The sequence below is a fragment of the Phyllostomus hastatus genome, unplaced genomic scaffold, assembly GCF_019186645.2.
Source record: "Phyllostomus hastatus isolate PE091 unplaced genomic scaffold, TTU_PhHast_1.1 phas_scaffold_39, whole genome shotgun sequence".
In the NCBI taxonomy this organism is placed as follows: Eukaryota; Metazoa; Chordata; class Mammalia; order Chiroptera; family Phyllostomidae; genus Phyllostomus; species Phyllostomus hastatus.
In genome coordinates, this window is record NW_025334028.1 from 12,310,956 (window position 1) to 12,327,147 (window position 16,192).

General features: G+C 38.4%; 1 protein-coding gene across 1 annotated transcript in view; it reads left to right on the forward strand.

The window, feature by feature from the left end:
- Positions 1-11,084, forward strand: part of PKD2 (polycystin 2, transient receptor potential cation channel) — a 68,039-nt gene extending 56,955 nt beyond the window's left edge. The window contains exons 13-15 of the mRNA XM_045820154.1: positions 4,813-4,976; positions 8,205-8,352; positions 8,710-11,084. Coding sequence (XP_045676110.1) covers positions 4,813-4,976; positions 8,205-8,352; positions 8,710-8,946 — 549 coding nt within the window. The 3' untranslated portion in view covers positions 8,947-11,084. The remainder of the gene's footprint in view (positions 1-4,812; positions 4,977-8,204; positions 8,353-8,709) is intronic.
- Positions 11,085-16,192: the final 5,108 nt, after the last annotated feature.

Below are 16,192 nucleotides of genomic sequence, written 5' to 3' on the forward strand. Positions count from 1 at the left end.
AATGTTTTTTCTTGTCCAAACAATACATTAGTAACTCCTTCCTAGTAATTAAAATCTGGTTTGAAAATTTGCCAATCCATGAAATTAAAAAGTGTGGGAATCACAGTCTAGGGCTAACCACAGGGAAATCTGAGGTAGATGGCACACAGCCATTTCTTTCTTTTTTTTTTTTTACAAGAAATTTTTATTATTATTATTATTATTTTTAATCATTGTTCAAATACAGTTTTCTCCCCTTTACTCCCAATCCAATCCCCCCTCCCACCCTCCCCACCTCCCTCCCATTACCACCCTCCCCCTAGTCTATGACCATGCATCCTTTAAGTTTGTTCCCGTGAACCCCTCCCACTGTCCCCCCAAATTCCCTCTTCTCTCCCCTCCGGTCACCATCAGCCTGTCCTCTATTTCAGTGTCTTTGGTTATATTTTGCTTGTTTCTTTGTTTTGTTATTTAGGTTCCTGTTAAAGGTGAGATCATATGGTATTTGTCTTTCACTGCCTGGCTTGTTTCGCTTAGCATAATGTTTTCCAGCTCCATCCACACTGTTGCAAAGGGTAGGAGCTCCTTCTTTCTTTCTGCTGCATAGAATTCCATTGTGTAAATGTACCATAGCTTTTTGATCCATTCATTTACTGATGGGCATCTTGGTTGCTTCCAGCATCTAGCTATTGTAAATTGTGCTGCTATGAACATTGGGATGCATAGGTTCTTTGGAATTGGTGTTTTAGTATTCTTAGGATAGAGTCCCAGCAGTGGAATTGCAGGGTCAAAAGGCAGATCCATTTTTAGTTTTCTGAGGAAGTTCCATACTACTTTCCATAGTGGTTGTACCAGTCTACAGTCCCACCAGCAGTGCACTAAGGTCCCCTTTTCTCCACAACCTCTCCAACACTTGTTGTTTGTTGCTTTGTTTATGATGGCCATTCTGTCTGGTGTGAAGTGGAATCTCATTGTGGTTTTAATTTGCATCTCTCTGATAGCTAGTGATATTGAACATCGTTTCATGTGTCTTTGGATTTTCTGTATGTCCTCCTTGGAGAAGTGTCTGTTCAAGTCCTTTGCCCACTTTTTAATTGGATTCCTTGTCTTCTTAGAGTGCAGTTGTGTAAGTTCTCTATATATTTTGGAGATTAAACCCTTGTCTGAGGTGTCATTGGCAAATATGTTTTCCCATACAGTTGGTTCTCTTTTAATTTTGATACTGTTTTCTTTAGCTGTGCAGAAGCTTTTAATTTTGATGAGGTCTCATTTGTTTATTCTTTCCTTTATGTCCCTTGCTCTAGGGGACACGTCAGTAAAAAAGTTTCTTCGTGAAATATTTGAGATTTTCCTACCTACGTTCTCCTCTAGGACTTTAATGGTGTCATGTTTTATATTTAAGTCTTTTATCCGCCTTGAATTTATTTTTGTATGTGGTGTAAGTTGGTGCTCAAGTTTCATTTTTTTGCACGTGGCTGTCCAGTTCTCCCAACACCATTTGTTGAAGAGGCTATTTTTACTCCACTTTATGTTGCTGCCTCCTTTGTCAAATATGAATTGACCATAGAGACTTGGGCTTATTTCTGGGCTCTCTGTTCTGTTCCATTGGTCTATGTGCCTGTTTTTATGCCAGTACCAGGCTGTTTTAATTACAGTAGCCTTGTAATATAGTTTAGTGTCGGGTATTGTGATCTCTCCTACTTTACTCTTCTTTCTCAAAATTGCAGCAGCTATTCGGGGTTGTTTATAATTCCATATAAATTTTTGAAGTGCTTTTTCTATGTCTGTGAAATATGCCATTGGTACTTTAATAGGAATTGCATTGAATGTGTAAATTGCTTTGGGTAGTATGGACATTTTGATGATATTAATTCTTCCAATCCATGAACACGGTATATGTTTCCATTTGTTTGTGTCTTCCTTGATTTCTTTTTTTCAGTGTTGTGTAGTTTTCTGAATACAGGTCTTTTACCTCTTTGGTTAGGTTTATTCCTAGGTATTTTATTTTTCTTTTTGCTATTTCAAATGGGATTTTTTCCTTGATCTCTGCTTCTGCTGTTTCATTGTTGGTGTATAGAAATGCCTTTGATTTCTGGGTATTAACTTTGTATCCGGCTGTTTTGCCAAAATCATTTATTAGGTCAAGCAGTTTTTTGGTAGAGTCTATAGGATTTTCTATGTATACTATCATGTGATCTGCAAACAATGACAGTTTTGTTTCCTCCTTTCCGATTTGGATGCCTTTTATTTCTTTTTCTTGTCTGATTGCTGTGGCTAAAACTTCCACTACTATATTGAATAGAAGTGGTGAAATTGGACAGCCTTGTCTTGTTCCTGATCTTAATGGAAAAGGTTTTAATTTTTGTCCATTGAGAATGATGTTGGCTGTAGGTCTCTCATATATGGCCTTCATTATGTTGAGGAATGCTCCCTCTATTCCCACTTTGCCGAGTGTTTTTATCATGAATGGGTGCTGTACCTTATCAAATGCTTTTTCTGCATCAATTGATATGATCATGTGGTTTTTGTCTTTGCTTTTGTTTATGGGATGTATTACATTTACTGACTTGTGAATATTGAACCATCCTTGCATCCCTGGAATGAATCCCATTTGGTCATGGTGTATGATCTTTCTAATGTACTGTTGGATGCGGTTTGCCAGTATTTTGTTGAGGATTTTAGTATCAATGTTCATCAGTGATATTGGCCTGAAGTTTTCTTTCTTTGTTGTGTCTTTATCTGGTTTTGGATTTAGGATGGTGTTGGCCTCATAAAAAGAGTTTGGGAGACTCCCATCTTTTTGGATTTTTTGGAACAGTTTGTGAAGGATAGGGGTTAGCTCTTCCTTAAATGCTTTGTAGAATTCTCCTGTGAAACCATCTGGTCCCGGGCTTTTGTGTGTTGGGAGTTTTTTGATTACTGCTTCAATTTCTTTTGTTGTTATTGGTCTGTTCAGACTTTCTGTTTCTTTTTTCATTGAGTTTTGGAAGATTATATTTTTCTAGAAAGTTGTCCATTTCATCTAGGTTTTCAAATTTCTTGGCATACAGCTCTTTGTAGTAATTTCTTACAATCCTTTGTATTTCTGTGGTATCTGTTGTAATCTCTCCTCTTTCATTTCTGATTGTGTTTATTTGGGTCTTCTCTTTTTTTTCTTGATGAGTCTGCTTAAAGGCTTGTCGATTTTGTTTATCTTTTCAAAGAACCAGCTCTTGGATTCATTGATCCTTAGAATTGTGCTTTTAGTCTCTATGTCATTTAATTCTGCTCTGATCTTGGTTATTTCCTTCCTTCTGCTTGCTCTTGGCTGCTTTTGTTGTTGTTCCTCGAGTTCTTGTAGACGTAGGGTTAGGTTGTTTGTTTGGAATGTTTCTAACCTTTTTAGGTGGGCCTATATCGCTATGAACTTCCCTCTCAGGACTGCCTTGGCTGTGTCCCATAAGTTTTGGGTTGTTGTGAGTTCGTTTTCATTTGTTTCCAGAAACCTTTTGATTTCTTCCCTAATATCATTCTTGACCCATTCATTGTTTAATAGCATGCTATTTAATCTCCATGATTTTGAGTGTTTTTGGTTTTTTTCCTTCGGGTTGGTTTCTAGCTTCAGTCCCTTGTGGTCTGAGAAAATGCTTGGTATGATTTAAATTTTCTTGAAATTCTTGAGGCTTGTTTTGTGTCCTATCATATGGTCTATCTTTGAGAATGTTCCGTGTACATTTGAAAAGAATGTATATTTAGCTTCTTTTGGATGGAGGGCTCTGTATATATCAGTAAAGTCCATTTCCTCAAGGGTATTGTTCAATGCCACAATATCTTTGTTGATATTTTGTTTAGAAGATCTGTCCATTTTTGATAGTGGGGTGTTAAAATCTCCCACTATAATTGTGTTGCTGTCCATATCTTTCGTGAAGTCCTCTAAGATTTTCTTTATGTATTTCGGTGCTCCTATGTTGGGTGCATATATATTTACAATATTTATGTCTTCTTCGTGGATTCTTCCCTTGAGTATTATGAAGTGACCTTCTGGGTCTCTCTTTATGGACCTTTTTTGGAAGTCTATTTTGTCTGATATAAGTATTGCTACCCCGGCTTTTTTTTCCTGTCCATTTGCTTGGAAGATTTGTTTCCAGCCCTTCACTTTCAGCCTGTGTAGGTCTTTTATCCTGAGGTGGGTCTCTTGTAGACAGCAGATATGTGGGTCATTTTTTCTTATCCAATCAGCTATTCTATGTCTTTTGATTAGAGCATTTAATCCATTTACGTTTAAGGTTATTATTGATAGGTACTTATTCATTGTCTTTTATGTACGTGTGTTCCCCTCTCTCTCTCTCTCTCTCTCTCTCTCTCTCTCTCTCTCTCTCTCTCTCTCTCTCTATCTCTCTCTCTCTCTCTCTTTCTTCTCTCCTCCTTAAAGCAGTCCTTTTAGAATCTCTTGCAGAACTGGTTTGGTGGAGGTGTATTCTTTTAGACTTCTTTTGTCTGGGAAGCTTCTTATTTGGCCTTCTATCTTGATTGAGAGCCTTGCTGGATATAGTAGCCTTGGTTGCAGACCTCTGGTTCTCATTACCTGGAGTATTTCTTGCCATTCTCTTCTGGCTTGAAGTGTTTCCATTGAGAAGTCAGCTGTTAGCCTTATTGGGGCTCCTTTGTATGTTACTTCCTTCTCCCTTGCTGCCTTTAAGATTGTCTCTTTGTCTTGAAATTTTGTCATTTTAATTATGATGTGCCTTGGGATGGGTCTCTTTGGGGCACACATCCATTTCTCATTGGCCCAAGTCCTCAGTGGAGCTTCTGTGGGGCCTGGGTGTTCCTGCTCAATGGTCCCATTTTCTTCAGGAGGACCTGGACTTGGATCACAGCTCTTTACCACGTCCCATGAGCAGCCGAAGTTTCCCTCGAAGCCTGGATGACTCTGAGGAGGATGACGATGAAGACAGCGGTCATAGCTCCAGAAGGAGGGGAAGCATCTCCAGTGGGGTTTCCTATGAGGAGTTTCAAGTGTAAGTATAAAGGAATTGCTATACAACTTAGCTCGTACCTATCTCCTTTGTCCTGTTATCAATACTTTTTGACATTTCTATATGTAATAGGTCCAACAATACAATTATGTACATATTGTCTCTTTTTTTAGGTCTATAGTTGTGACTACATGAAACAGAGTTTATTCTTAATTATTAATTATTGTATTTTTTGTATACAAATTTTTATTTTTACTTTTTATTGTTATTCAAGTACAGTTGTCTCCATTGTCCTCCCACCACTCCCCCCCACCCCAGCCATCCCCACCTCGCACCCTTGATCCTACCCCCCTTTGTCATGCATCCTATACATGTTCCCTGACAACCCTTCCCCCAGTCCCCCAATATCCTCTCCAACCTCCCCTCTGGTTACTGTCAGTTTTTTCTTAATTTCAATGTCTCTTGTTATATTTTGCTTGTTTGTTTTGTTAATTAGAGTCCACTTATAGGTGAGATCATATAGTATTTGTCTTATACTGCTGCTTTTTAAATCCATTAAAAGAAAAAAGGAGAAATATGTATTAATAGTGTCTTCTCTAGTTACATAATTACCTTTACCAATTTTTTATGTGAATTTTAATTCCAGCACTCTGGGATCACCTGCTTTCAGCTTGTAGAACTTCCTTTAGTATCACTTCTAAAGCATGGATTCTTTCAGTTTTCTTTGATCTCAGAACACTTTTATTTTATCTTTATTCCTTTGTGGTCTCTGTTGTTTCAGATGAGAGGGCAGCTATAATCTTACTTAGGTTCACTTGTATAGGACAAGTTATTTTTCTCTTGTTGCTTTCAGGATTTTGTCTTTATCTTTATCTTTCAGTATTTTTACTACGATGTGTCAGTGTGCATCCCTTTGCAACTGTCCTACCTGATGTTTTTTAAGCCCTTGGATCTGTAATATTTTCATCAAATTTAGTAAGTTTTCAACCATTATATCTTCAGATATTTTACTACTCCTTTCTTACTCTCCTTTCCTTCTGGGACTCCAATTATGTATATCTTGGGGTACTTAATGATATCCCACATTTCTCTTTTTATTTTTCTTCATTATTTTTTCTCACTGTTCTTCAGACTGCAGAGTTTCTATTGATCTGTCTTCGAGTTCACAGATTCTTTCTTCTGCCAGCTCAGGTCTACTATTGAGACCCTCTAGTGAATTATTTTTCATTTCATGGGTTGTACTTTTCAACTCCAGAATTTCTATTGGTTCTTTTTAATAATCTTCATCGCTTTATTGATATTCTCTATTTGATAAGACAATGACATGGTACTGTTCTTTATTTCTTTTAGAATGATTTTCTTAACTTTTTAAGTATATTTATAATAGCTACTATGAACTCTTTGTCTACTAAACCCATCTGGGCCCTCACAAAGACAGTTTCTGTGGCCTGCTTTTTTTTTCCTGTGTATGGTCACAGTTTCATGTTTCTTTCTGTCTCATAATTTTTTTATTAAAAACTAAATATATTAAATAACATTACAGCAATTCTAGATACTAATTTCTCTTCCCCCAGGACATGCCTTTGCTGTTGTCAACACGTTTGTCTTTTAGTGAAGTCCATTTCCTCTGCATTGGGAAGCCTCTGAGGCTGCTTCTCAGCCGGCACAGCCATGACTGTGCACACTGGCATCCCGGGAAGACAGCGGTTTTGGCAAGAGTCTCATTGTCTTCCCCCATCTCGCTGTCGAGCCTCTGCCTCTGTTGATACCAGTTTCATCTCTTGGGTTCTACTAATTTTTGGCTAAGTTGTCTATTGATTTCAATAATGCCTTGGGATATAAATTGCTCTACAGACTGATCCAATTAATTTTAGACCCCATTGTGGGGTAGTTTTTGAGGCCAGTCTAGCTGTCTTCTTAGCTGCTGTCTCCTTCTCTGGTTTTCTCTGGGAAACTAGCTGTTAAATAGTTTAACTTGTTGATCTCATGGAGCAACCAGCCTCTCCTTGACTGCTTATCACCACCATCTGTATTGTTTTTAAGAGCACTCTTGGGCTTGAATTTTCCCATACTTTCTTCCAAATAAACCATATTCACTTGGGGAAAGCTTTGGAGTTCTCTGTTTTATGGTCTGACCCTGGGAAAACCTCTCTGCCTCTGCTCCAGGAGAGGGCCAGGGACAGTGGCCCATCCTCTCAAAGTGACACGCTGCCTACTGAATAAGGTGATAGGCTGGATGGCAGCCTTTAGTTCTCAGCTTACCTCTTCTGGCATGGAAACTCCATCCTGTGATTGCAAGTTGAATGTGGGAAAAGAGCCTCATATTAGGCACTCTTGCCTGGATTAGAGCCTCTGATGTATTGATTTGGGATGGAAGCAATGGGATGAGAAATGCTGGCAGCCCACCTCCTCCCTGGGAGCTACTGTAGCACTCCACCAGGATCTCAGGGGAGGGAGAGCCCAGCGCCCTTTGACCCACCCACCCAGAGTGGTGCTTCTGTCCCACTGAGCTGGGGGTGGGTGAGGTGGAGCAGAGATGCTTCAAATGTCACAGACTCTCACTCTTCTTACCGAAATTTAGTGGATTGTCATAAATAAAGGCTGCTTTATTTGCTCTATGCCCTTAATACAATTTTCAGAAATTAAAAAAATTAAATAATACTCAACAGTTAAAGTCATTTCACTAGGGAGAGGGCCTGCAGAGCCCTCATGCCACTGTTTCAGAAGTTGTCTCCTTATTTTTTAATGATTTATATATTTATAGATTTTATTTATTCAAAATAATGGGATCATAAGTGAATATACTGTTTTCTATCTCCTTTACTTAGTTAACATATTGTGAAATCACTCTATTTCATTAAATAATTATTCACAATATAATTTCTGAGGTCTCCTTACATTCTGTATTTAAATAATCTCCTATTATTTAATGTAATCATTTTGATGACCCACTATTAATAAGCTAAAAGTCACACATATGCTTAATTATTTTCTTTAGAAATCTTTCAAAAAAGGAATATCTGAATAAAAGGTAGGCGTACAATTTTGAGACTTTGTCTGCAATGTCGACTTGTAGAAAATCTGTGCCACTTAGCACTCTCATCAGCAATGTATGATAGTTTATCTCTAAAGTTTACAACTACTTGCTTAACTTCAGATTATCATGTTGCTTAAGAAACAGATCTTAGCAGTACCATTTGAAAAGCCAGCTGGGCTGAAAAGACACCAACACAAGGTGATTTTGCCCCTCCCAAATGTGGTTTTCTGCAGCCTAGTGAGACGAGTGGACCGTATGGAGCACTCCATTGGCAGCATCGTGTCCAAGATTGATGCTGTGATAGTGAAGCTGGAGATCATGGAGCGGGCCAAACTGAAGAGAAGGGAAGTGCTTGGAAGACTGCTGGATGGAGTGGCCGAGGTAATTGATCATCTGCCAAAGAAACACTCTGATGTCTAAAACATTAGGGTAGTATGATTTGTAACCCTTTTAATCCCAGAGGTTCCTCTGTCTCCATAACTGCAGATCAATGAATATCAAATGATAATCTAGAGGTGTTACTTTCTTAATACCCCACACACTGATGACCCTGCCTTCACCTAAAATTAAGCAAAGAAATTACTGTAGTAACTGAGAATTGTTATTATGTTTTAAATCTCCAGACTTACCTAATTATAAACAGATTATTTGACCACCAAATTTCCTAAGGCAATTTCTAAACACAAGAATACGCATCAGCCTACCTCTTAACTTCCTGGTGTCTTTCTCCTTTGTTAGGATGAAAGACTGGGTCGTGACAGTGAAATCCACAGGGAACAGATGGAACGGCTAGTGCGTGAAGAGTTGGAACGCTGGGAATCCGATGATGCAGCTTCCCAAATAAGTCAAGGTTTAGGCACCCCTGTGGGACTAAATGGTCAGCCTCGCCCCAGAAGCTCCCGCCCTTCTTCCTCTCAGTCTACGGAAGGAGTGGCAGGCACAGGTGGAAATGGGAGTGCCAGTATGCACGGGTAGGATGTGTTGGTAAATGTGTTCTAATAGGTGAGAAGGTGGCTGACCTGAATTGCCATTGCAAGGACACTACAGTAAGTCCTCATTGATCGTCATCGATAGGTTCTTGGGACTCTGCCAAAATGAAGTATGATGAAGCCAGTTTTACCATAGGCTAGTTGACATAGGCAAGAATTATGTTCCTAAAGCATTAATATTAATAATAAAATGATGTTTTTCCAGGATCTGTTGTATTTACGAGTATATGCCCTGACCACCATATAATGTTGGTCTTTCTGACCAATCATTAATTCTTCTGCACTTTAACTTATTTTAGATGAACTTACCCCATGACTTAAAGACATTTTTTTACTCATATAAGTAATTAGGTGTAAATATCAAGTACATAAAAAAATCTCTGTAAAGTCTAAGAAGTGGTCTGCTCACTTGGTACCATGACTGAGTCTTCTCAGTTGACAGTGAAGTCGCCTTTTGAGCTAGAAGAGAACTGTTTTAAGGTGTCTGAGTTTTATTTCCAATCACAAAGTCAGTATTGTCATTTTAGCCCAGTGAGTGAAGGGAAAGTAAAGGCATTCCTTCCCACTCAGGCTTGGCTTACGGGCTTAATATATAGTGTTCTGCTATTGTTGTTGTCAAAGAAAGGAGCCCATTATTTCAACTACCTTCCTGGGGTAAACTTTTCTGAAAGACAAACTGGAAAAGAACTCCAAATCATAGAATGGGTATGTAGTCATCATGCTAGGATTTGTACGAATGGTTAAGATAAATGTTGAATTGTGTGGAATTTTTTGTTATTCTATCATATCTAATGTCTGTGGGAATAACTGTTTTACTTAATTTTTACACTATTTTTCTGTCATTTGAAATGAGTGGCGTTAAACCACCAAAGATCAGTTATGGGTTAAAATGTCATCTCTACTTTAACACAGGAAAGTTGGAATGAGCCTTATCACTAAGTTTGACTGTTTCTAATAATTAGTTTTATAAAGAAATTTACTCTGTATACTCTTTCCCATGTGGCTCAACCTATTTGCAACTGAATATAACGTTGTAACTAATCCAGGAAGAGACATTTACTAAAGTTTTTAATATGTACTGAAATTTTTAGTAAATGTGTTCATTTTAAACAAAAATTTAAGGCAGTTTTGAAATTCATATAAAAATACTATAAAACTAAAGTTTGAGTCTTATACTATTTTAAAAATACAGAACTCATACTCTTGGCCTCACATCTCAGACCTAGAATTGCAGTCTAGACGGAGCCTGATTTTAGGAAAAGGAGTTTTGGTATTGACAGTGTGTCCATTATCAGAAGGTGTCAGCCTGCATTCAAGTTTGCAGCAGTTTTGCTTTTTTGTTTCTTCATTAGGTGAGCATCCACCAAATTTATGGGGAAGAAATCAATTTCTCAGTAAAAAATAAAAATATTATTTTTCAAAGTGTTGAATAAGATGACCTAGTGAGAGCTCAGGGGACAAGCAGAAGAGAATGCAGTGCTGGTGAATAGCTCACTGGGAGAACAAGAGGAGAGAGGCCTGTTTTTTAATTCTGTATTTTAATTCCTATGTTGTTCATTTAATTGGTGGAATATGTCAGTCAAATCTTCAGTGAAAACATGAGCAAACAAACCTTTCTATGCTAGCTGCTTCAGGACTGATACACATTGGTTTTCTGTAACAGTTATTTCCTGTGGCTTCATCTCCGTCTTTATGTTATTTCAATATGCTACACGACGTACTTTATTACTAGGTACTAAAGTTTGCATTCCAGGGATAGTGAGTGTATGTATTGAATATTTATGTATGTGTACCATGTTGTTACATGCAAACAAACTTCAATTTGAAGTGCATCTATTATGTGGTATCCATGTGCGTTGACCATGTGCCATATATCACTTATGGTCACTAGAAAATCTTTTATGATACTTCCTGTTATACTGTTTTTAATTTACCTGTAAAATTATAAGTTACATTTTCTTTAGTCATGGAGAATTCCCTCCTTCATCCTCCCCTATCATCTTCCCCCTCATGTTAATATTATTAAGAAGATGTTACATATGCAGGTCTCGCTTAACAATCGAGAATTTCATTAATGTGTAATACTGAGCACTTTACTGCCTAATAAAAAACTTGATACAAAAACAGTTGTTAAGAATTGTCTATTTAAAAGTAGAGACAGTTGGGCAATTTACCTTCTATCATGAAGCTAACACTGTAGTAAAGACTTAAATTTTGAAAAACTCTTTTTTTGTGTCCCAAAGCAACATGACTGATGTATTACTTTTTCAATATATATCGCTAGTAAATTATTCTGATGGTTGTGTAGTACATCCTAGTGTGCAGCCACCACGATTTACTGTTACATTCTTATAGTTAGCTATTGGCTGTACTATTTCCACTTCAGAGTCTTTGCACATAATTCCCTTGCTGACATTTCATGATTCCTCCGTGGCTAAATCATAGGAGTCGAGAGCCAAGTCCCAGGCATACAAATATTCCATTTTACCCAGAACTATCAGTCTGCCCTCCAGAATGGCAGCAGCACTCTGTCATTCCGCTGCGTGAGTGAGTGTACCACTTTTATCCATTTCCTCACTAGTTTGGGTGCCATTATTCAGCTCCCTAATCTTTGTAATTGTAATGCTTTTAAAGTGAGATCTCATTTTCTTTTGCATTTATCTGATTCCTAATAAGTTGAAACATCCCCTCATAGATTCAACATTTGGGTTTCCCTTTTTGTGCTTTTCTTTTTTTCTTTTTTTTTAAAGATTTTATTTATTTATTTTAGAGAGATGAAGGGAGGGAGAAAGAGAGGGAGAGAAGCATCAATGTGTGGTTGCCTCCCATGTGCCCCTTGCTGGGGACCTGGCCCTCAACCCAGGCATGTGCCCTGACTGGGAATTGAACCAGCGACCCTTTGGTTCACAGGCTGGTGCTGAATCCACTGAGCCACACCAGCCAGAGCTGCATTTTCTATTAAACCCTTTAAAACCTTACACTTTGATCTAATGGGAAACAAGTATGTTTTTGTTCACTGCCTATTTTCCACTGGGTCAAGCAAGGTCTTTTTGTTGATTTGCAAAATTTCATCCTATGGTTTAAGTATCAGTTGTGGACTCCATTGATAATCTCTCATCCCACTGATAAGCTGGTCAGTGTTTCTTAGTTTTTTTATACAGCAAAATCAATCAATCTATTCATTTTGTTTTTCTGTGTTTGGGACTGTTCTACAGACCTTTTTAGGATCACAAACTTTTATTTACTAAACTTTCAGTCTTAACTTTCACATTTAATACATCTTAGCAGTAACATTGCGTAAGATCCATCCGTATTTTTCTCCATGTAGTGAACAAGTTTTATCAACACTAATAAGTCTTTTCCTTACTAGTTTCTGGTGTCACTAATATATTTCAGGTTCAGTAAATATGTGTCTGTTTTTTTTAAGTATATCTTATTGATTATGCTATTACAGTTGTTGCATTTTTTCCCTCTCCTTCATCCCCCTCCACCCAGTACTCCCATTCCCTCCAGCATTCCCTCCCCACTTAGTTCATTTCCATGGGTCATACATATAAGTTCTTTGGCTTCTCCATTCCCTATACTATTCTTAACCTCCCTCTGTCTATTTTCTGCCTACCATTTATGCTACTTATTCCCTATGCCTTTTCTCCCTCTCTCTCCCCCTTCGACTCCCCTGCTGATAACCCTTCATGTGATCTTCATTTCTGTGATTCTGTTCCTGTTCTAGTTGTTTGTTTAGTTTGCTTTTGTTTTTCTTTGTTAGGTTCAGTTGTTATTACCTGTGAGTTTGTCATCATTTTACTGTTCATAGTTTTGATCTTCTTTTTTTTTTTATATAAGTCCCTTTAACATTTCATATAATAAGGGCTTGGTGATGATGAACTCCTTTAACTTGACCTTATGTGAGAAGCACTTTATCTGCCCTTCCATTCTAAATGAAAGCTTTGCTGGATAGAGCAATCTTGGATGTAGGTCCTTGCCTTTCATGACTTGGAATACTTCTTTCCAGCCCCTTCTTGTCTGTAAGGTCTCTTTTGAGAAATCAGCTGATAATCTTATGGGAACACCTTTGCAGGTAACTCTCTCCTTTTCTCTTGCAGCTTTTAAAAGTCTCTCCTTATCTTTAATCTTTGGTGATTTAATTATGAGGTGTCTCAGTGTGTTCCTCTTTGGGTCCTTCTTTTTGGGACTCTGGGCTTCCTGGACTTGTATGTCTATTTCTTTTGCCAGACTGGGGAAGTTTTCTTTCATTACTTTTTTCAAATAAGTTTTCAATTTCTTGCTCTTACTCTTCTCGTGACATCCCTATGATTCAGGTATTGGAAAGTTTAAAGTTGTCCCAGAGTTTCCTAAGTTTCTTCTCATTTATTTTTTTGAATTCTTGTTTCTTCATTCTGTTCCAGTTGAATGTTTATTTCTTCCTTTTGTTCCAAATCATTGAGTCTCAGTTTCCTTCCCTTCACTGCTGTTTCCCTATTTTGCTTTATTTCACCTTACATAGCTTCCACTTTTTCCTTTATTTTGTGTCCATACTCAATCATTTCTGTGAGCATCTTGATTATCAGTGTTTTTAACTTTGCATTTGATAGGTTGACTATCTCCTTGTCACTAGTTCTTTTTCTGGAGTTTTGATCTGTTCTTTCATTTGGGTCATATTCCTTTGTCTCGGTGTACCTGTTATCTTGCATGGGGTGGAGCCTTAGGTGTTCACCAGGGCAGGGCAACCCATGTTGCTGCATTGTGGCTCTGTATGTGGGGGAAGGGCCAAAGAGGGAACAATGCCACTTGCTCAGCTCCCATCCTGCTTTCACTCACTTCTCACAAGTGAATTGCACCCTACCACATACTGCTGTGGTGCTGATTCACGAGTGGGTGGATTTGTATCTGTTCTAGGACCCTGTGGACCCCTCAGTCTCCTGTGAGACTGGCAGTTTCTCCTGCCACCACAACCCCCACAGGTTTTTATAGCCAGAGGCTTTGAGGCTTTATTTCCCCAGAGCTGGAACTCTGGATTGTGCAGTCTGTCTTGCTCCCCAGTTGTTCCTCCTAATTTATCCCCATGCAAATGTAGGACTGCCCAGTCTGCCAGCCACTGCCTCGCCAACCTGGTCTGCCAGCTGCCACCTTGCTGTGTGTCCTCTTCATTCCAGCTTCCTGCCTCCTGCTTCTCCTACTGGTCTGTGTGAATATTTCTTCTTTAACTGCTTGGTTGTTGGACTTCCTTACAGTTTGATTTTCTGGCATTTCTGTTTTGTTTTGTTTCTAATTGGTTGTTGTCCTTCTTTTGGTTATGGAAGAAAGAAAAGCATATCCACTTATACCTCCATCTTAGCTAGAACTTAGTATGTGTCTGTTTTTTAAACATGTTAGTTGTTACACCGATTTCTGAATGTTCCTGCATAACAATATTATTATGACTTTACATGTCCTCGCATGTGGTACATTTTTCATATGTGCTCTCCTCTTGGCGAACCCCACCCTTTTTTTTTTTTTGGTAAAATTGACTAAGCTATTTTTGTGAGCCTTTAATTATTCATATAAAATGTGTTAGAATAAGTTTGATAGGTTCTTGCAGGTGAGGGGTAAAGAAAAAAGTTCCAGTGGAATTTAATTGGCATTCCATTGAGTTTATTGATTAATTTAGGGAAAACTGACATTTTACAATATCAAAAAATATTCAGAACTTCCTTCATGTCTTTTAAATGTTTCTTAAAATTTCTTAAAGACCTTATATATTCTTTAATATGGTTTTATTGCTACTATGAACAGAATCTTGTCTTCCATTCTATTTTCTAGTTGATTTTTGCAGATATAGAGAAAAATTACTATTTTTTTTATTCTCACCTGAGGACATTTTTTTCATTACTTTTAGAAAGAAAGGAAAGGAGAGCGAGACAGAGAGAGAAACATTGATGTGAGAGGGAAAATATCTATTGGTTACCTCCCATATGAGCCCCAATCAGAGAGTGAACCCACAACATAGGTATGTACCCTGACCAGGAATCAAACAAGCAACATTTTGGTGTATAGGATGATGCTCCAACCAGCTGAGCCACACTGACCAGGGCAGTGATTTTTTATAAATTAATTTTATATACCACACTTGTTGAACTCCTTTACTAGCTCTAGATTCTGTATTGATTCTTTGGGTTTTCTATGTAGAAGAGCAGCTCATTTTTAAATAAGGACATTATCATTTTGGAGAGTAGCAGTAATAGTAGACATCTTTGTCTTGTTTCTGGTCTTAATGGGAATATGTTTTATTTTGCGTTCCCTTAAAAGAAAAGCCAAGGACTTGAGTTGTGGTAATTTACTTCGGAGGTGATACTAGGAAGTTGGAGTAGGAAACAGAGAGCTAGGAAAGGAGGAAATGCGATATGCGATAAGGAGGAAATGTGACATAGGTGTGTTACTAAAGTTGCCCCTGATGACAACCAGAGCTCAGTTCTACCTGTGACAATGCTACAAAATGCCTCCCATAATCCCGTCTGAACATAAGGCTGGGGCATTTGATCATTAGCCCCAATCCCTAGTGGTTGAGGGGTGTCCCTGGGGTGTTAACACCTGCCATTTCAGGCTTCACTTGCCCTCAGGTTGAGCAGGTTCCTTCAGCAAAAAAGTGATGGGATTTCTGTTGCTGGAGGTGGATACTGTCAACATCATCTGAGCTCACATGGAAGTGTTAACCACGACTACAATTGAAGCCAGAGGTGCAGAGGAGATAAGACACAGAGCACCAAAAGCATTTACTTCATCTACCCTTGCACCACTCAGATCCACTCATTCCACATTAAGTCCTCTTTGGACTTTTGGGGGAGGCCAGCTATGATCTCTAAAGAACAGAATAGAGGAGGGTTAGTAGAACTATCTAGTCTCATTGCCACTGCTTGTTACAAGTCCATAATTATGTCACATCTCCCCTCCTCAGCCTTCCTAGAGTCCCCTCCCTGTTGGCCAGTACTTCAGCTGTACTATGTGGCTCACCTGGTATAATAATCTACACTTTCTTTGCTAAGGGCTCAAAGTCCCTTGTCCTTTTTCAGGCTGTGGTTGTTTGGATTTCCTGGTTACTATAAACACTGGACATGGAAACCCCAAGTTACCTCTGTGAATTCTCTGTCCCTTATATACTAGTGAAGTCTAGCCTGTCCTAACAGCAATGACAATGTGATAACTGATTTCTTTGGCTGCTGTTCCACCAGTGTGAAAATCTCAAAGTGACTAAGTGG